Here is a 22316-nt window from a genome sequence, read left to right as displayed (position 1 = left end):
AGATATGCAACTTCAGCTACGTGAATAACATAGCTGAAGTCGAAGTATCTAAGATCGAATTACTCACCATCCTCACGGCGTGGGATCGATGTCCGTGGCTCCCCCTGTCAATTCCACAACTCTGTTCGGGTTGGTGGAGTTATGGAATCGATATAAGCGCATTCGGGGATGGATATATCGCGTCTAGATGAGATGCGATATATCGATTCCCGAGCAATCGATTGCTACCCGCTGATACGGCGGGTAGTGAAGACATACCCAGAGTCACTCCATTCTTACAAAGTTATTTTTATTTGTCAATGATTAGTATAGAACAATTATTCCATTATTAAGAGAAAAACATTTCTTATAAAAATCTGTATAATCCATAGACAAAAGCAGCAATTAAAGTAAGTTTACTTTCCTTCACTTTTTTTCCTGAAATGACGTAGAAGGAACAGTGTGCTTAGAAGACCCAGCTTCCTCTTCCTTTTCATGGGGACGTTTTCTGGTTGTGGTTGGCTAGAAGAAAGAGGCAGGAGCATGACTATGCAAGTCACACACAAATACCTAACACCTTTAATTTTAATATATGTTCAGAATGAAGGCAGAGCCCCAACTATCATGCCTACTGTGAGTTCAAGATGTTTAAGAAACTTTGCTTGCTGCCTCCCGTATGACAACTGAGAGCAAAAACACAATCAACAACAGTAAAAGATTCAGAGTCATCATCATCTGCACTCTCACCATTACTAATCCTTAAAACAATTTATCAAGTTGCCTGTCATTCCATGACTAGTTCTCCCTCTTTCTTGATCTTCTGTCATTTAATAAACTCACATTTGTTCTAAGTCTTATTTATCCTGGTTACATCAAAGCCCCTCATGTGTCAATTTTTCCTGGACTGATACTCTGAGGGATGACACAATTTTTCCTGAACAGATGAACACTGAGGGATGATGCACAAAAAATCTGATCAAGGAACTGCAACAAATAATTTCTTTCAGACTTAAACTAAATGTGATAATTTAAGAACATATTAAAAGTTCTGATTACAAACAAGGCATCTGAGCTGAATCTATTTACAGCAAGGATGCAATAATAGTTATATGTCTTAAGGATGGGATGATCCTTACGTTACCCGCAAGACAGTGGAGACTGGTAATGGCCTCCCCAATCAGCAAGCATATATGATCCTCTAGCGTCAGACAGCTGCTCTTAATCCCTTCTCTTACTCTCTCTATTCCTTCCCCTTAAAAAAGTAAAATAAAATACAAGCAAGCACCCAGCTCCCCACTCAACCTTGCTCTTATCTTTCTTTGTTACCATCTTCCAGTGACAAACCTGCACACAATCTCGAGTCTTCATTTAATGTCAGTTCTTCCTAAGATATTAAGTGTCTAAGTCCCTAGGGCTCTGACACATCAAATATACTCAAGCATATGGTTAATTTTAAGCACATGAATAGTCCTATTGAAGTCTACTGGGACTATTTATGCACTTAGAATTAACCACATACTTAAGTGCTTTGATGAGGTCTAAATACCTGCTGGTTCTACTGGTGAAAGGTATAGTAACTGGCAGAGCTAACCAGCAGAGTGCTACAGAACACTAGCTTGAAATTAAAAGTTTCTGCAGAGTAAATATTCAAAATCAATTTTTACTACTATAAATGGATTTCTTTCAAATCTCAACTTCTCTGAATATAAATGTCATTTTATTCCTACTGTGATGCTGCATGATTGAAATATGACCATTTATATCAATGATACTGCCACTGTAAAACAATCACAACAGATTTTGTACGAAGTATATCTTCTAAGGTGTCAATGGAAAAGTTATGATTTTCCAAATAAGATTATCCTGTTTAAATCCATGAATCATCCCTGTAGCTGAAGTTATGGACATATCTCTCAAATGTGTTTGTTCCCAGGGTAACATCCATAAGGTAGTTTACATCCAGTTTATCCAGCACATTGTGAATGGACTATTCAAGTTTGATGGCCCATTAAATACACTTAGCTCTCATAATGGGCCACAGAAGAAATTCATTATACCCAGAAAGATCTTCCTGTGGACACCTCAGCACAGATATGGGCAATGGCTGCCCCTGAGACTCATCAAGCCATGTATGGACAGACGATATGCTCATGTGATCCTGGACTCCATCTTGTGCCAGTAACTTTCCAAGAACTGGGCTGTGAGCTTTGTTTGAAACAGAAAATTTCCAGACACATGGCAAAGGGTAGAAAAGACCCCTAGGATGACTCCATTTTGCCTCTTTCCTGGTCCGATTCTCTCGACTATGGATTTACAACTAAAAGGAGGATATTGAATGATGGACTGAGGATCTTCCTATTTTTTGGAAGTTACCAGAGAGACTTTTCAAGCCAGCTCGTGAGCCTCATGTAGCTCTTTTACAGCTGAAGTGTGGCTCATGGAGCTCCATGTGAAGAGACAGCAAGAAACAGCTGGGAGCTGCAGGGAGGGGCCACTGCTTTAGCTCCTCAGGGAGATGCATCAGCAAAAGCAGCAGCTCTCCCTGTAGCTCCCAGCTGTTGCCACTCCCTCTTCCCATGGCCACAGCTCCCAGCTTGCCAGCCCCAGGAGCTGCTGTTCAGGGAGGGGACCTGGCGGCACCAGGTGACCTAGCGGGGCCAGCAAACCTTGACAAAAATCGGGGAGGGGGGAGAGGGAGAGAGGTATGTGACCCCAAATATCAACCCAGGATCAAGAAGGCATCAGGCCTGCAGAGCGTGCCTGCAAAGGCTTGGGTCTTCAGCAGGAGCAGGGCCGAAGCCCCAAATCCCGACAGGCACCTCCCACGTGGCTGAAGACCCGAGCCCCAGCAGGTGCATCCCGGATCTCCAACTTCTGAAGACTGTTGTATGCAGCTCAGGCGTTCAGGGAATTTGGCCACCCCTGGTCTAGAACATCACTTCTACAAACCTGATACAAGAACACTGCAATTATTGTATGCATATGATCTATTAACCATTTTAACTCTCTTCTTTTCTTAATAAACCTTCAGATTTTAGTTAAAGGATTGGCAGCAGTGTGATTATTGGGCAAGATCTGAGTTATATATTGACTCGGCTAAGTGCAGATCTCTTGAGACTGGAAGAACCCTATGTTTAATTAAATTAGTTTTCAGTAAACATTCAGAGTCCAGTGTCTGGGTGGTGAGACAAAGGCCTGAATGCCTAAGGAGACTGCATTTTTGATTTCTTGTTAACCAGTGCAGTGAGACAGAAGTTTATTTTTGCTACGGGCTTGGTATAATCTAATGATATAATAACCACCAGTTTGGGGTGAGTCTGCCCTATTTTTCAGCAGTTTGTCCTGAATCTGGCACTCTCAGCTGTGACCTACTCAGAGTAACACCTACTCAGTGTGTTTTAAATGTAAACTAAAAAACAACAAAGCAAAAAACATACTAGTCTTGATGTCTGTGGTGGATGCATAGAGACTCTTGTTTGTGAGAGTAGCTCTTGAAATGTGCTCTTCATACTTTCATCCTGTGAAGAATTATAAAAACATTTAATTAGATGGAATGTTTGGGGAAAAAATTTAAGATATGGCTGGTCAGGTGAGTTCTGTGGTTAGGGCATTGCACTACCATGTGATCCTCAAGTTAGGTTCCCAGGACCAGTCTCCCTGGGGCTGGGAATGCTGAAGAGGCTGCACGCTCAGTAGTAATTCTTACAAAAGATAGTTAGGAAAGGTATTGAGAGACTCCATTCAACCCTCTTCAGCCTGTGATGATGGGAGAGGGAATTAAAAGCTTTGATCTGAAGGGAGCTTTCAAAAGTAACATTCTTTATGAAGGGTGCAAGAAAATATCAAGTCTTATAATTATTTATATATTTCTGCTATAACATATTTACTGATTCATCATACACCACATATAACTGACTCGGGCACCAAAGAACAATAAAAACAGACACACTGAAAGCTGCCTGAGGTTTTAAGAACTACCATATTAAAACTTTAAAGAAAAAAAAAAGGGGGAATGGAGTAAGCAGGGTCAGTGACAAATGAACAGGGAGAAGGAAGGTTAAAAAAAAGTGTGGGGGTTTAACAGGGAGTGACCATGCATTTTTAGGGATTTTTTGTTCTTTTTTTTTTTTAAAGTGTCATTTAGAAGTTGGGAAAGAGGGGTTGAGAGGCAAAGTCCATACCCTAGAGGCCACTACAGCAAAGGCATGTGGTATTTGGACAGAAATGCCAGTCAGGAAGAAGATATGGAAGCTGCTAATGAACCTACACCATTAAAAGGTTTAAAAAACAAGACTGCAAACTCAAGGCCAATGACTTTATAGAGAGCCAATATACAAAAGTCAAGGCACATGCAATATGATCACAGCAGCTCAAATACACTGTTACATTTTAAACAAGCTTCACTCGATGAGGAAGACAGCCTGCTAAAAGGGAATTACAGTAAACAAGTGTCATAGCTATAAAAGGCACATGATGCCATTGTAAGAGGGTCATAGCATAATGAGAAAATGCAATTTTGTACTATGTCTGGCACAGAGGGTGCCATGGAAAGTGTTGTCAAGCGATAAGAAAATTCTTAACCTGACTCAGTGCTTCCAACAAATCCCCTCAACAAGCAAGCCATAAAGGAAACTTGCTTATGACACTCTACCTTATATTTAGAAACCAACTTGCCACAAGGCATCACACACACACACACACACACACACACACACACACACACACACACACACACACACACACACACACACACACACACACACACACACACACACACACACACACAGAGTAATACGGGGTATAGGATTCTGCCTACCCAATCCCCCACTGGAGACACAATTTGCTCATAAAGAAGTTCCCAAACTGTGAACCAGGAAGCACATGGTGGTGGTCTGTGGACAGGCTGATTGGTCACAGGATACTGTTCTCCTGGTTCTCAGCTCCTGCTACAGGTATCCAGGTTCCTCACTGCCTGTAAAAGTAGCTGGAAGCAAGGAGAAGAAGCCAATCTTGTTGCTTCTACTAGGCCTGGGTTTGCAGCCTAAGAGGAAGAGGGGAGGAAAGAGGAACCAGTCAACAGCCAGAGAAAGGAAGCAAATGGCTGGGAAGCATGTGCAATGGAAATGGGGAGAGTTGCACTAGTGGAAATATAGTACGAGCAGAAGGAGAGAAAGAAACAGAACTGATGGGAGATTATATTTAAAAAAAGCAGCAAAAACAACATGATTAACTTTTCCCAAAAGAGGACAGGGCATTCCCCACATTAAAAAATAAAAACACATCAAGTAATGTCTTAGTGTTAATTTTCCAGGGAAACTATTGTTGTAGCTACACAGATATACCTTGAAATGGCAAATGGAAAGAGAGGTGGTCCACAGTCATGAATGTGAGGGGTGGTGTCTAACCGGCCAATCTCTCTATTAACGTGATCAAGGCCACAAACAAATTTGAGAACCTCTGGTTTGATTCCCACCTTGTAGTTATGACTCAAACTACTACAAGACAACTCCACAATCATCTGAAAAGCATATCTCTGTTAATGAGACGAATTATTCTCTGGATGGAAGTGGGGTCAGATACACCTCATGGCCAGTGGGAGAGGACATTCACACTCCAAGTTCATCGGTGTCCAGGGCTACAAGAAAGCAAACTGCTCTGGTGATAAACAGGCGTGGACTATACCTTGAATGGAACTGTATGACGTGATCGTGAAACCATGCAACATAAGCTTCGCAAATAACAGACACAATATACTCAGCGCAGACCCAGATATTAGGTCAAATATGTGGCTAGTGCTTTGGAAGCTCTTCTGTACTCCATAGGCAAGACTTGAGTCCATCACTTCCAGGAAGACATGGGCTAGCCCACACATGCATACATGGAAATTTCCAAGGACAACATTCTGTGAGGACTGCAACAGTAACTGGCAACACTAGTTCAGCGTATTTGGCTGCACAAGCCTCCACAGAATCCTGTGGTCTCTGTACCAGCAGAATGATGAATTTTGGTCAGCTGGTTACTGTATGCATTACAAGTAAGAACGCAATATTATTGCTATTCTCCCATCTTTTCATTCCTCAATGGATCACCGAGCTGAGCTAGCTGTACTAGCTTAGCTAAAACTGGGCCTGCGGCATCATTCAACCAGCTTTGATCATGTAAAATTGACATCAAACCTGGATCACCCACCAAAAACTGACACAGAATAGGTCACCGTGCATTTTACAGCAAGATTTTCAGAGACATAAATAGTAGCTAATTACCATTTGAACTTTTGGAAATCTCTTGCTTAATATCTATTGTGTTAATATTAGTTTCTTGAAACTAGAATACAAAGCCTGATCGAGTCTAGGTAAAAACAGTGGACACTATAAAGCCTATCTTGAATGCTGCTCTTTCTGCTCTAGGTCTTGAGTAGGCCATTGGAGTTTAAAAAAAAATGGGGGTGGTGGTGGTAATTTTAGGTTAAACACCAGGAGAAATATTTTAACACTAAATTGGCGGTCTTACTGGTTAAATGAAGTGTTAAGAAATGAAAATTTGGACAGAGGGTTTGAATTATTATTAATAGCTGAAAGTTTCTCAAAGGAGCTAAAAATACTAAGACATTTCAAACTCTTGCAGCCTGATAGACATCATCTGTATATCTGATGGACGCATCCATCGTGCTGCTTCTGTGCTAGTTTTTAAAAACAATACTTACGGACAATGGCAGAGAGAGTGGAGGGCCATCAGCTCCTCACTGCACACAGTTACAGGAGCTCAAGTGACTCCTCTGGTGGTGTTCAAGTGGCCTGGCATCTAGAACTGAACATTTGGGATGCTGGCCTTCAGAACAGCCAGGGGTAAATCACCAGCAAACAACTCATATAAGATGGCAGCCAGCCCATATAAGGAAATATTTTAAAAAATAGGGATTGACTGACAGTTGGATTTTGGTGGGTGGAGGTTAGAAACCACAGCAGTCCCATCTTAAAGTAAAGTATTCCTGCCCTCTCTATTTTTGTTAGATGAAAGAAGCTTTCTCCTGCTAGTTGTGAAGTGAGCCAAGATCAAAATCGTGCATACAAAACTCTGTTTCCAAGTTATCACCAAAGACCTCTGCAAATGTATATGGTCTATTACATGCTGAATAATTTGTCAGATTTCCTTTTGGCCAAAGCATTACTTTTCCAGGACGACACTCCAGGCCATATCTGTTAATTTAAAAATGCTTGGTATTTGTGTCTTGGCAAAGCTAGTGTCTGAATTCACCATCCCATTATGACCATTAACCCAAAGCACCATTTTTCAGCTGTGATATTCTTTTAAACCCTTTTTTGACCTGTGTGTCTGTCAGTCTCACTAAAATTACAGTGTGGTAATAAGAGCCCTCCACAGAGGAAGAATACAACCAGAATTTTAAGAAATTCAACTGATTACACTTTGAAACGTCTCAAATTCTCATCTCGTCTATCATGGCACTCCCACTTATCTTTTATCCCTTATAATTTATTGCCTCCTTTCCCATTATGTCCATCGTCAGTGGTTTTTAAAACCCACCTAGCAGTGTTTACTATAAAATAAACTGCACAGAACTAAAACCTAAAACGTAAATCTGTACCCAGTTAATCCACTCCAGGAGATTCATGGAACTGCACAGATACAGAATTGTGAGTGAAACCAGAAGAATGCAGAGTAGGAATTTTCCAATTCCAAGCACCATAGTTGGTCTTATGACAATGAAGTCACAAAAGGAACCCCTTCCACACTGTGTGCTCCATTCCAGCAAGGATCTGACATGCTGTATGGGTCCTCTAATGATCATAGCAGTTATCCTTCCCCTGCCCCACTCCGAACTCTGAGGGGCAGAGCACACTCTCTTGCTGGGCTACTGCTGGCTCACTCCTCTTCAGACATTAGTAATGTCTTGATAAGTCAAACCACTGAACAATTGCATTAAGGAGGAGCTATTAAAGCCATGAGAGAGACTATTCTAAGCCTCCTTATGCAGCTAGTCTAACTAGCCAATGTTTCTTGTGAATTAAGTCTTATATATATGCCACATGATAACAAATAGGCAGTACCCCTCCCAGAATGTTATTGCTGTGCTGTACTTTAAATACATGTCTCAACACATACCTGAAGCCAGGGATGTTCCAAGGCTTTTTCCGTTGTAAGACGTTTATTTGGATCCACTACTAACAACTTCTTCACAAGATCCAAAGCTAAAATAACAAAATAAGGTGGTTGGCATAAAGTCAATAATTTAATGACTCCATAACTTTAAAATAAATGATCCAATGTGTTTAAGGGAGTACAAAGGATTGTGATGTACATCAGTGGTCTCCAAAGTGGGGTGTGAGCACCCTAGGGATTGTGCAAGAGGATCATTCGGGATACATGGCAGGCGCAGCGCCGCTGGAGCAGCGCTGTTTCAGCAGTTCAGGCGGACTTTTTTTTTTTTCTTTGCGCTTCGGGCAGGAGTCCAAGCGGCTTGTTTTTGTTTTTGTTTTTTTTGCTCAGGGTGACAAAAATGGTAGAGCCGGCCGTGCGGCGTGGCAGGGAGTGTGTGCTCAAAAAATTTTGACTGATAGGGTTGCGCGATCAAAAAAGTTTGGAGACCACTGATGTACATTAATAAATCTAAATATTTCACTTTAGAGCATGGAAGCTCAGGATTAGCACAAGTGTTTTCTTCCATTAATAAGTAAACACTTCCTGCTTTGTAAGCCATTTCACATATTCACTGTTAAGAGATTGTTCTGAGTCCATATGCTTTACTCCACTGTCCAATGAAATCCTCTTGTGTTATCAACGGTGCTCATCGGTAAATACATACCAAGGCCTAAACTGTTATGAATGCTTGAAATACTGCAAGTGCAGTTATGTGACCACATTTCATTGTGGGTGCAAAACTGCACTCATTAAAAAACCTAACTACCTACACCAAATCAGGTAGTTAGACTTCCAAATGGGAGGCCAGGTAGAGACCTACCTAAGATTTGGTGCCTGATTCAATACAGCCTGAGTGCCTACAATTAAACAACATATTACCAGTAATACATACCTCCTGCAGATTCTTATACAATGTCTACTGCATTTTTAGGGCAGTTTCCTCCACAAAAGCATTTTAACCGTGACCCTAAGACTTTTGGTTTGATTGCATAATAAAAAAACATCGTAACAGGCACTGTGAAAAAGCAAAAGTTATATTGTATGCAATGACATTATCAGTCTCACCTATGGTAGATTGACCAGATCTTTGGCTCTTCACTACACCTGCTGATTCTGCTGTACTGACTAGGACTACTTATGCCCTTAGTATAACTTGAACTATTTTAAACGATGTCTAATTTATTTTCCTATTGTCTTAATGCTACTTGGACATTGACACTATTTTGGTCAGCTTCAGACCTTTCAGAACTGGGTTGAACTTGTTAAGGTTAACAGAAAGAGAATAACCTCAGCACTAATAAGAAATTCCTCTGATTATCCAGAGGAGCTAGTGAAAGCTGCCCAATGGAAATACTAAAATTATTTCATGTCTATAAAGATCTTTGAAGACAGAAAGTGCCATGGCAATAACTGGGATAGCCATGGTAAGCTGGGCAGCAAGAGCAGATCCCTGGGTACATACTTGGGCAACAAACCCAAGCCAACAGTGGTACTACTTCAGCAATGCTACTATTTTTAGCGCACTAGCTGAAGCAGAGCTAGGGCAGGTGTCTCTATGAGACCTGGGATTCACACCTCCCAGCTGAAATGTAGATGTACCCAAAGATACCAATTAAAGCACAGTAGAAACTTTAGAGAATCAGCAAAATACTTCTACAACCATTGTAATGTAAACATACCCATATCTGACACATGCTTCCATTCTCTTGGAATAAATGTGTATTCTCCACGGGTAATTTGATCTTTCAGACTTAGCTGAGTATTCTGTTCATTGAATGGTGGATATCCACACAGGCTAAATAAAAGAGAAAAAAATAAATATAATGGATAATGCAGCTTTTGTCACAGCAGTTCAAAGACTGACTGTTGTAGAGAATATGCATTTCACAACATCTGTTCCAGAACTGAAAATATGACACACACACTCATTAGCAAATGTACTTAAATGAAGGCCTAAGACCTCCACTCATGTATGACTGTTCAACTGAACTGTCAGCCGTGAAGTTTCTTACCATACAAAAAGAATAACTCCTAAACTCCAGCAATCCACAGCACGGCTATACCCAGCTGTCCCAAGTGAACTGAGAACTTCAGGGGCGAGATACGTGGGAGTACCACATAATGTTTTCATAAGTGATGATTCTCCAAGAATCTTGGATTGTCCAAAATCTGTAATCTTGCATATGAGAATAACACAAAATCAGTTTTTATTCTAACACATATTAGAATACACTATACTAGATAGCATGTATCAGGAGAGAAATTTATGGCTCTAATTTCCAAGGCATTTTGCCAGTACACAACTATGTACTAAGCTGTACCCAACAGAGGACTTCAGCAAAAAACTCAGCAGGACAAAAGACTTTTTTTTTTTTTTTTTTTTTTGGGGGTGGGGGAGGGTTGGGACAGAGAGATTTTAGTTTTAGTGCTAGCAAAGAGTGCTGGATTGAACACCAGTCTGAAGTATTCTATTTATCCCCAGATTGGGGAATAGCATAAGTAGCAGCACTATGGATTCATGGCTACCATGGAGAGACTGTTCTATGTAGAGCAATGGGTTCAGTCTCCAAACCTACTCAATATGTACTTAAGTTTGTCAGGCAAAAACACAAACTGACACCAAATAGCATGGATAACTACCGAAATGTTGGTCATGACTCCATGATTAAGACTATTGACATATGCAAGTGAAGCAGAGTCTTATTCCACTGATTACTATGTGAAATATTAAATGCAAAAATTCTTATTCATACTTATGTATATGTATTGATTGAAATATGCAGGAGAGAGGAAGCAATTTCTAAAGTTTGTGAAAGAACCTTAACTCAAGATGTCCTGTAGTTTTAGCTCTATTATTTAGAATGAGCATCATCAATCTTATGCCATGTTCATTTTTTGTGAATAAAGTTTCTGAATAAATATCATCAATAAAAGAAAAAAGATCCAGAGATAGAAGCTTCTTCCTCACCTTTATAAGACAAGTTTCCTCAGAAGAGGAAAGTAGCACATTCTCTGGCTTTAGATCCCGATGTATAATACCATTTTCATGAAGATACTATGCAAACACACACACACACAAAAACACAGAATGCATGCATTAAAATGTAACTTCCAAGTCTTTCCAATTATGATGATACAAGTAACTGAAACAGATTTGAGAAGTGTGTATTTGAAGCTATATGGTTCACAAAAAGATTTAAAGTATTTGTCAGCTGCTGCACAGCATCTTCTAATCTCCACAGGTAGACTATGTAGAACAGGAAAGCTATGTCATCCCTGCAGTTCATCCATATGCCACATTATCAGAACAGATTCTTCATGATGACACCAAGGAATTTTGGTCCTCAATCTCTTTTTTATTGATATTCACAGCCAATATCTTTTTCTGTGTTTAAACCCTCTTAAATTAAGTACATTTCCCTGCCTTAGTTTGCCAAGGCAGACACCACTATACAGTGGCGTTGGAACAATTTGTATAGTGTGGATGTGACATTACATTCCATATTCTTTATAGAAGTATGATTATGATAGGGATATGATATAACTGTATTTTATGCAAGATGGCTCATGTAAGATATCATTGGAAAGGTTATGATTTACTGAATGCGATTATCCAATTTGTATGCATACATCATTTCTGTATCTGAAGTTAGGAATATGGACTGTTTAACAATTACAACTGGGCGTGTATTGGCAAGACACCCACCAGATGACAGGCCATCAGATTTGATGGTCCATTAGGAAGGAACAACAAGACGGTGACCATATTAATCTTTCCACCTCCTGGGAGGCATCCTGGGACATAACTGTGATACTACTAGGTCAGGTGGTCTGGTCACCTAATACACAATCTTGTGGCACCTTAGAGACTAACAAATTTATTTTAGCATGAGGTTTCGTGAGCTACAGCGCGGTATCTCACGAAAGCTCATGCTGAAATAAATTTGTTAGTCTCTAAGGTGCCACAAGTACTCCTGTTCTTTTTGCGGATACAGACTAACACGGCTGCTACTCTGAAACCCACACTATCTTGGACTTCTAGTAATTTTCCACTCACAGGAAGAGGAGGTTACGTTTGGGAAACAAAAGGCTTTCTGCCTTATGTAAATTCTATTTAAGGCTAGGAGGGAAGGCATACCAGACTCTCCTCTTTTGCCTATCCAAGAATAAAGACTGCTCAAAGTACCTAAGGGGACAACGAACCCAACCTGAAGGGAATGGCAGAGGTGAGTCCAGACTGAGACAGGGGTCCAGTCTGTTACTCCTAAGGGCATTCTGCAACAAAAAAATAAAAATTCTGCACATACTTTAAAAGTCTGCAAAATTCTGCAAGCTTTATTTGTCAATAAATAAATGCAGAGGCTCCAGCATGGCAGTGGGGAGCACTGGCCACTGGCTGTACGCAGGTGGGAGATCACCCTGCAGCCTCCCCATCCTCCACCCCTGGGACACAGATTGAGTGGTGAGGCTGTGCCCAACCCTGATAAAGCACAAGGCCTGGGTCTGCCCCAGAAACACCCTGGGGCCCTGCCCCTCTGTGTCAGGAGCACCAGTTGTGAGGCAGGCAGTCTCAACAAGGACAGATCCAAGTATAGAGGGGCTCAGTATGGTGGGATCCAGGTGTGGGGTGAGAGGATTCTGTGGGAGACAATCTGGGTGCAGGCAGCTCGGGGGGGGCGGGGTCTAGGTGTTGGGAGGGATCTCAATGCACAGAGGCTCATTGGGGAGGGTTCCAGGAGCAGGGGCAATTGGACTCTGCAGGGGCTTCCAGGTGAATGTGGTTGGGGCTCAGTGGAGGGGTGTGGAGGATCTCAACAGGGGGGTCTGGGAGCTGGGGGAGTGGGGCTTGGTGGGAGTCTGAGTGCAGCTAGTTGGGGGTCAGTGGTGTGGGGGTTTGGATGTGGGGACTCAGGGTGGTGCAGGGGGTGGGGCTCATCAGGGTGGGGGTTTGAGTTCAGTGGAGGGGGTGGCTAAAGGGGTTGGGGTCTGGAGGCAGGGGGGCTCTAGATGCAGGGGTTGAGGTTCAGTGCGGTGGGGTCTGGGTATGGATGGCTAGGGGGGTTTCTGGGTGTATGGGGTGAGGCTTGGTGGGGGTGTCTGGGTATGGGAGGTCCAGATGCACAGGGGTTGGGTGGAGAGGGGAGCAGCTCCCCGTCCACTGACCCCTCCCTCTGCAGCTGAGGAGCAAAGGGGGCAGGAAGCAGGAGAGGATGCTGAGCTTCCTGCAGCTGGAGGAGGTTACTGAGGGTGGGTTTGACGGCGCTTGGGGCAGGGGCAGCGTGCAGAGCGGTGCTCCCTGGCTACCCCTACGCGTAGCAGCCTGAGGGAGGCCATCCTGCCGCTTCTGGGAGCCGCGTGGTGCGGTCCCTGACCCTGCTTGCTGGCTGGAGTGCCGGAGCAGGGCAAGTCCCAGACCACACTCCCCAATGGGAACTCGAGGGCCAGATTAAAATGGCTTGCGGGCTGGATTCTGCCCACAGGCCGTAGTCTGCCCACCCCTGTGGAAGAGAGTGGAACCTTTCCAGGTTGGTTAGTGTAATAACTAAAAGGAACACTGGCCTAAATCTCTTCTATGAATAATAAGAAGAGTTCACTTACTGCTGTAAAAACACATGCAAGCACAAATGATAGAATTAAAGAAGTTACACTGATTGCACAGTCAGAGAAAAACCATTTTTTAATTTATACAAATTCAGAACTATTTACCTTTACAGCCAACAGCATCTGATAAAAATAGAGCTTGCAGGTAGCTTCTTTCATTCTGGTTGATCTCGACACTCTGTCATATAACTCTCCTCCTTCCATCCTGAAACAGAAGTACAGTAAGAGATTCAATATACTGGTTTCATAAGTTAGACCTCACTAGGAAAGCCTGAGACTGAAAAGCTTCTCTAAACAAAAAGAACTCACTGAAACGTAAAGTATATTCATTTTCTGAAATGTATCCATTGGGCACATGTTTATAAATTCTTAAACGTGACCTGCAAAGTAAAAATAAATTGGTCTTCAGCTGACTGAAACTAAACCCAGGAAAGCAGAAGCACTATTCCAAGGAAGTTCACCTTCTAAAAGACCATCTGGCCATTGCTTGTCAATGTAGCACAAAGCCTTGGAACACCTTCTATCCTCTTTGGGTAGCCAGGAGACTTCACCCTTCTCATCACACAAACCTGCAGATATAACAATCCATGCTCTCATCATCTTCAGACTGTACTACCTGGGACAGAGTGAAGGCCATGCAGAAGCTGCAACTGGTTCATCATCTGGTCACCCACTTACCCTTCTCTGGCTCCCCAACAAGTTCCAGATCCAGGTTAAGCAGCAGATCTCGAACAGTAAAGCTCTCAATGATCCAGGCCTGTGCTCTTTTTAAAACTCTCTCTACTTATGTGATCCACTCACAGCAGCTGCAATTGATCAGGATGACAGGGTAGAGAATCCTGCAGGAGTGGAGTGTTTCTACAGCTCCAAAAGAATGACTTTCGTGTCTGTCCTAACCCCCAGTTTTACCAAGGTTTTGGAATAGCACCTGAGATAATCATAAAGTCAGGTTCAAGTTACATTATTTTACTTATGGCAGTAAAACCTTTACTCTGGAACAAATTGAATGCAAATTACTTACAATTCCAAAACAATATAATAATCTTCTGCATCAAAGAAGTTTTTTATCTTGATTAAGCAGGGCTAGCAAAAGAGGAAGAAAACAACAAAATGACACAATCATTTTATGAAAACTAATATTACAAGAAAATATTATCCAAGAAAATAATTTCAGAATGGTGTGCAATCCAAGGTATACATGGCAGGACACTATGCTGATATAGGTTCTCTTTCAAAAAAAAATGCAAGTAAATTTTATATTAATCATAGTGAGACTAATGTGACAGGTTGTCTGCTTAATGCAAACATGTGCCATGGAAGTTTTCCCCAACCACATTTCTCTCAATGAACCTCAATCACAATCTGAAACCCCCTTTTTATTCTTATGAGTTCCCACACAGCTCTGCCAGTGCATTCTGCCTAGTCAATTATACTATTCTACTGTACTTGACTTCCCCTTTTGTGGGGGGTTTACATACAGCAAAAGGGAGATAGAGGTTTTTTGTTTTTTTTTAAAAGGGTAAAATTTAGTAAATCCGCTAAAATTGCCAAAGGAATTCAGGAGCAGGTATAAGGTTTAATTTTTTTCCAATTAAATTTACTCAATTTCAAATTGATGCCGTGTCTAAGATATTTGTAAGTGTACTACTTTTGTGAGGTTTATTATTTAGGTCAATGGAAAGTTTTAAACAATGTTATCGAAATAACTCAGATCTGAAGATTCCCACATTGGAAGTTTTGATTGACTAGACAAGGGTAGTCAATAGGTCCCCACGGGCCTAATCTGAGCCACCAGACATTTTTGAATAGATCCTGAAATGTTTTTATTTACTTATCAATTTTTGTGTGTGTTTGTTTTTGTTTTTTTTTTTCTTTATTTCCTCTGGAGTCTGGACCTTGACTATACCTTGACACACAAAAAATAATACTACTTGACTACCCTGGATTAGAGTCTCTTTCCAGAAGCAGTTTCAACCATGTTGTTCTGTGGAGATTTGGTCTAGGCCAAAGCTAGATCAGCAAGCTTGGCCATCTAGCAATATTCACAGGAAAGAGGTATCAAGGAAAGTCTTATTTTCTGATGCAGGTGGTTCAAGCAGAGACCAAGTAAAGAAAATTTCAATCCAAATTTCAATTTCAGACATGCAAGTTTTGGAAAAGTTACAACAAGAATGTAAAGATACGGGGTAGAACAGAAAGTGTTTTGTAGCCTTATCTACAATAGTCATAATAAGTGGCCATTGCTACCCAATCAGGAAAAGACAAAATTAAAATTAAAAAGCTGTTCCTCCCAACTGTAACTGGAGCATTAGATACCAGACTACAGTAACCCCAAAAGAAGGAGAGCAAGCAAGAAAAAACAGAATATACATTAAAAGATCAATCAGATTTTAAGACTATACTCACATGATTTATTTTCTTCAAAATCTCAATTTCAGTATTAACATTAAAAACTGGATCCTATTTAAAAGATAACTGAAGTGTCAGATAGAGCAAGCAGTAATACTGTTTATACAGAGACTTTTGCAGCAATGTACTTATGAAAACACAACATACATTTGCTCCATCCTAACAATTTAAAGGTGGCTACAATGTAAATAACAGAGCTCATCGGAAAAAACAAATCTGCTGAAAATTTCAACAAAAATGGAAAAAGAATTCCTTAACGTAAAATCTTCCATGGGAAATTTTGATGTATTTGATGAAAAAAAAAATAATCTAATTTTGGCCCAAAACTAAAATAATTTTATTCTGAAATGCTGCCACAGTACCTCATGGGAGTAATAGTTCGGGTGTCTCAGGCTCCCATTCTCCTGTATGATTGGGCTCCCTGGTTAGACTACAACTTTCACAATGCAACATGGCCTCACCTCTTGGTACATCATGGGAGATGTAGTCCACTGAATTCTTTTTTTGTATGTACCCCATAATCAAGAAGCCCTTAACAAGTAAATTACCAAGGTTTATAAAAAGAAAAAAGTAACTATAAATGCAACAGAATCAAAGGAGCCTTTCAAGTGCTATAGGAAGAGATTAAAATCAGACAAGCAGCTGTGGTAGGATGAGGGACAGAGAGGGAAGGGAGATGGTGTTTCCGTAAACGTGGTAACTAACCAGCTATTCTTGTACCAGAGAAATGTTTCCAAAATAGCACAGCTGTACACATCTTATTGTCAAAATGCAGATACATAGGGTATCTTCCTGGCCAGTAAAATAATAAGCACCTGGCAACATCAACAGGATAGAAAGGAAGGAAACTGACAGCTGTGGTTGATCTGAGATGCCCCGTGTCAGGGAGAGAGGGATGAAATAATTAGCCTGGAAGGACCTGCAGGCACAGAACTCTGGAAGTGGGATTTTTTTTTGTTTTAAATCCCCCTCTTCTGATGCTTTCAGGATTTGGGCCTATCAGAGCAAGAAAGCCTTAGACCTGTGCATATTTCTTAGAACATTTATCATGGAGTTAACTGGAGCTTTTCTTGACTGTCTAAATAAGCTTTGATTTAAAATACTTTTGGATCTCAGGCTGTCCCTGGAAAAACTCACTATAGTCTGTCCCAACAAGAGGTGAAGGATCCTTCCACCTCAGAGGAGAAGTAACAAAAAGGAGTCTGCATCAAGCCATACTAAACACCAAGACCATTTGGACTAGACAATTAATTAATCTTAATTGTTTAATACACTTAATTTATTACAAATACTGTGGTTTGATTTATTTTTTTAAATATACACAAAGCTTCACACATTACAAAAATATATCTGAATACAGAAAACTTTAAATTATAGCGATAAACATTTATAATGTTCACAAAGGAGTACCAAATACTTCAGAACCACTGCAAGATGGTCAAAAAATAGATAGGAGTACTTGTGGCACCTTAGAGACTAACAAATTTATTTGAGCATAAGCTTTCGTGGGCTACAGCCCACTTCATCGGATGCATGCAGTGGAAAATACAGTAGGAAGATATATAGATATAGATATAGATATAGATATACACACACACAGAGAACATGAAACAATTGGTGTTACCATACACACTCTAATGAGAGTGGGGGAGGGAGATAAGCACGGGGAAATAGTTTTACTTTGTGTAATGAACCATCCACTCCCAGTCTTTATTCAAGCCTAATTTAATGGTGTCCATTTTGAAAATTAATTCCAATTCAGCACTCTCTCGTTGGAGTCTGTTTTTGAAGTTTTTTTGCTCTAATATTGCGACTTCTAGTCAACTGCTGCAAATGGACCATTTTGATTACCACTACAAAAAGTTTCTCTCCTACTGATAATAGCTCACCTTAACTGATCACTCTCATTAGTGTGTGTATGGTAACACCCATTGTTTCATGTTCTCTGTGTGTGTATAAATATATCTTCCTACGGTATTTTCCACTGCATGCATCCAATGAAGTGGGCTGTAGCCCACGAAAGCTTATGCTCAAATAAATTTGTTAGTCTCTAAGGTGCCGCAAGTACTCCTGTTCTTTTTGCGGATACAGACTAACACGGCTGCTACTCTGAAAAAAATAGATACTTACTGTGTCTCTCACAGCGCTTGTTATAAATCTCCGTTTATTGATTATCTTTACAGCAACTTTGTTACATGTGGTCCTCTCAAATGCCAGTTTAACCTCTCCGCAGGCACCACTAATATAAAAATGTAGTTATGTTAAAGCTTGCAAGCACTTTTCAATATGTGGGTGACAAATAAAAATAGATCAAACACAGAAGGTGTTTGGTACTTGATATTTATTACATGTGATTAGAATGCTGCTGTCTTCTAACCCTTTGAATACAACAGTCTGGGTGTGCAGTATTTAGACACATCAGTAGTAGGCACATTAGATTAGGATAGATGCTGGTAGCCACCAATGTTCTAATATAGAAATCAAATTACAACCAAAACTCCAAACTGAAAGCTATTAAGAGAATACTGAGGACAAGCACTATTGGCATTTCAGCTGCACAAATTGCTAAAAACACAACAACAATCTCTCAAAACGTATTCTTACAATTTTGACTTAAGCTCACAAAGTCCACCCAGCCCCCATTAATACAGCCCAGTGGCAAAAGGACATTATAATACATGAAGTCCTGCATCACAAGGTTGCACAACTCTGAGCAACACATACAGCAACCAATTTATTTTTGATTATGAGATTATAGGAGGAAATCTGTACAAATGCATTCAGACTTCTGTTTTCACTTTGCTGCTCTTTTATGATCTACAAAGACTTTTGGGGGAAAATTTCACTTTAAAGACATTTTATATTAAAAATATCAGGTCATCATTTCTCTCTTTGTTGCCTGAGGACCCAAACAGTGATGTCCCACAAGGGGCTATACTCTGACCTTCAGTTCTTCCCCCTGCTTGCAACCCTGGGATAGAGAAAGGATACTGATTCAGAAAGTAACATGACTGCTAGCAAACTATTTCAAACCTGATTTTCTGCTCCTAAAAAAACCTGTTACCTACCTTTCGTAACTGTTCTTCGAGATTTGTTGCTTATGTCCATTCCATTCTAGGTGTGTGCGCGCCCACGTGTGCAGTAGTTGGAGATTTTTGCCTTAGCGGTTTCCATAGAGCTGGCCATGGCACTCTGGAATGCTGTGCTCATGCACTGGTATAACAGGCACTGCTGGCCCTACACCCTTTCAGTTCCTTATTGCTGACAACTCCGACAACTCCAACAGAGGGGCAGGAGGGCAGGTAAATGGACATGAGCAACACATCTCAAAGAACAACAGTAATGAAAAGGTGGGTAACTGTTTTTTCTTCTTTGAGTGCTTGCTCGTGTCGATTCCATTCTAGATGACTCAAGCAGTATCAATGGAGATGGGCTCGGAGTTCACGGTCTTGCACTCTGAAGCACTGCTCTGAAAAAGTCAGCATCATCCCAAGCCTGCTGAGTAAGCGCATAATGAGTTATGAATGTGTAGTTGGACCACCAGGTAGCAGCCCAACAGATTTCATGGACTGGCAATTGTGACAGGAAGACTGCCGATGACGCCTCCACCCTAGTCAAGTGAGCTGTCACAATCGCTGGCATAAGCACTTTTGCCAACTCATAACAGCAGAGGATGCAAGCCGTGATCCATGACGATATTCTCTGGGCAGACACTGGGCAACCCTTCATTCTGTCTGCAACAGCAACAAACAACTGTGTTGACTTACGGAACAGCTTCGTTCTATCTATGTAGAAAGCCAGCGCTTGTCTGACGTCTAGGGTATGCACCCTGCATTCATCATCCGTCGCATGAGGCTTGGGACAGAGTACCAGTAAGTAAATGTCTTGACCAGTATGAAACTGGGAAACAACCTTGGGCAAGAAAGCTGAGCGGGGGCACATCTGGACCTTACCCTTGTAGAAGACCACATATGGCAGCCCTGAGATGAGTGCCCTGATCTCGGACACCAGGCGGGCTGAAGTTATAGTGACCAAGAAAGAAACCTTCCAGGAGAGAGCAGAAAGCCAAGGGTTTGAAGTGGGGACCCATGCGCATTGGCAGTACAAGATTCAGGTCCCAAAGGGGAACAGGGTCCCAGACATTCGACTACAGGTGCTTCAGATCTTCAAGAACCATGCCGTCATAGAATGGGTGAAGACCGTCATGCCTTGAAATGGAGGATGGAATGCCAAAATGGCTGCTAGATGGACCTTGACTGAAGAGAGCGACAGGCCATGGAGCTTAAGGTGCAGCAGATAGTCATGGATGTCCTGCTGAGGGTCTTTTCAGCTCAAATGTGCCTGTCTGAGGCCCAACACACAGATCGCTTCCACTTCACCATGTAGGTAGCCCTGGTGGAAGGTTTTCTGCTGCCCAGCAGGACCTACTGGACACTAGCAGAGCATGCCTGTTTGTCCAGACTTCACTACGCAGTAGCCAAGCTGTCAAGTGCAGTGATCCTGGGACAGCAGGTCCAGCTGAAGAGACAGCTGCAGCGAGATGGCTGCCGAAAGACTCCACGGCAGGCCACACCAGTGTTAGTGAGGCCACACTGGGGCTATGAGGATGGTGTTCACTTTGTCTTGCTTCACCTTTAGCAGTACCTTGTGGATCAACGGTACCAGTGGGAAGGCGTACATCAGGGCCCCCGACTACGGAATCAAGGTGTCTGACAGGGAGCCCTTGTCCCTGCCCTGCAGAGAACAGAACACGTGGCATTTTCTGTTCTGCCTGGACATGAACAGGTCGACCTGGGGAGTCCCACACCATTGGAGATTAGGCTGATCACCTTCGGATGGAGCAACCATTTGTGGCGAGACGAGAAGGTCCTGCTGAGGCAGTTCGAGGCAGGTGGGTGGCTACTAGATGAATGGCATACCACACACAAAAGTCTCAGAGGCTGAGCACCTCTCGACACAGGGCCGAAGACCTGGCACCACTCTGCCTGTTCATGTAATACATCACAGCAGTAATGTCCATGGACCTGCACCATCTTGCCTCTTAGGTGGGACAAGAAAGCCTGGCAGGCCAAGCAAACTGCTCTGAGCTCCTGGACATGGATGTGAAGGGCTATGTCACGTTGAAACCATCAGCCTTGGGTGCTGAGTTCACCCAGGTGGGCTCCCCAGTCCAGATCCAATGCGTTTGAAACCAGGGTAAGCAATGGGGACGGGGTCACAAAGGAAACTCCTTGCAGCATCGACTTGGTATCCAGCCACTAGTCCAGGGACGAAAGGACGTGGTTCAGCACCGTGATCACTCGGCCCAGGGCATGCCTGCTGGAGGTATAGACCAAGACCAGCCACGCTTGCAGAGGCTGTAGTAGAAGTCTAGCATGGCTGACCATGTGCATGCACGTGGCCATGTAGCCCATCAATTGCAGGCAGGCGTGGGCCAAGGTGAGCAGATGGCTCCCTACATGGGAGATGAGGTCCAACATGGCCTGAAAACATGTTTCCAGGAGAAAGGCCCTGGCCCATGTGCAGTTGAGAACCACTCCAATAAACTCTACGCCTTGAACTAGTGTTAATGTGGACTTTTCTGTGTTTATCAACAAGCCAAGGTCGTGCCATGTGGAACAAACCAGATCAAGGCTCCTCTGCACTTGCCTTTGAGGAGCCAGTCGTCAAAAATCTGGACCCCTCGACATCTCAGGTAAGCTGCCACTGGCGCCATGCACTTTGTGAACACACTGGGTGCCGATTCCAAAGACAGACCAAAGGACAGCGCCATGAACTGGAAATGGTGCCTTGCCACTATAAAACACAAGAAATGCCTGTGACCCGGGAATATGGAGACATGAAAGTAAGCATCCTTTAAGTAGAGAGTGGTGTACCAGTCTCCCGGATACAAGGAGGGGATGGCGGAGGCTAGGGAGAGCATGCAGAACTTCAAATTCTTGAGAGATTTGTTGAGGTTATGCAAGTGTAGGATGGGTCTTAGGCCCCCTTTTGCCTTCAGGATTAGGAAGTAGCGAGTGTAAAATCCTCTTCCTTCAATGTCCCCAAGGAATCTCATCCACAGCCTCCAGGCATAGGAGCTTTTTGACCTCCTGAACAAAGAGTTGCTCATGAAAAGGGTCCCTGAAGAGGGGGCAGGGAGGGAGGGGCAGCTGTGAATTGCAGGGTAT

The 22316-nt window shown here is 42.3% G+C and overlaps 1 protein-coding gene across 5 annotated transcripts in view; it reads right to left on the bottom strand.

Annotated features, from left to right (window-relative positions):
• Positions 1-296: 296 nt before the first annotated feature.
• Positions 297-22316, bottom strand: part of CHEK2 (checkpoint kinase 2) — a 49918-nt gene continuing 27898 nt past the window's right edge. For 2 of the 5 annotated variants that reach the window (XM_030582642.1, XM_030582640.1), the window contains 10 exons: positions 18277-18385; positions 16144-16197; positions 14759-14820; positions 13843-13942; positions 11105-11191; positions 10149-10312; positions 9816-9931; positions 8101-8186; positions 3417-3497; positions 298-501 (listed from right to left, as the gene is read on the bottom strand). In XM_030582642.1, coding sequence (XP_030438502.1) covers positions 406-501; positions 3417-3497; positions 8101-8186; positions 9816-9931; positions 10149-10312; positions 11105-11191; positions 13843-13942; positions 14759-14820; positions 16144-16197; positions 18277-18385 — 955 coding nt within the window. In that variant the 3' untranslated portion in view covers positions 298-405. Of the gene's footprint in view, positions 502-3416; positions 3498-8100; positions 8187-9815; positions 9932-10148; positions 10313-11104; positions 11192-13842; positions 13943-14758; positions 14821-16143; positions 16198-18276; positions 18386-22316 lie in introns of all 5 variants that reach the window. The other 3 variants (XM_030582643.1, XM_030582639.1, XM_030582641.1) reach the window with 3 other exon arrangements.

This window comes from Gopherus evgoodei, chromosome 13 (assembly GCF_007399415.2).
Source record: "Gopherus evgoodei ecotype Sinaloan lineage chromosome 13, rGopEvg1_v1.p, whole genome shotgun sequence".
Taxonomy (NCBI): Eukaryota; Metazoa; Chordata; order Testudines; family Testudinidae; genus Gopherus; species Gopherus evgoodei.
This window is presented reverse-complemented; position numbering and strand designations above follow the sequence as displayed.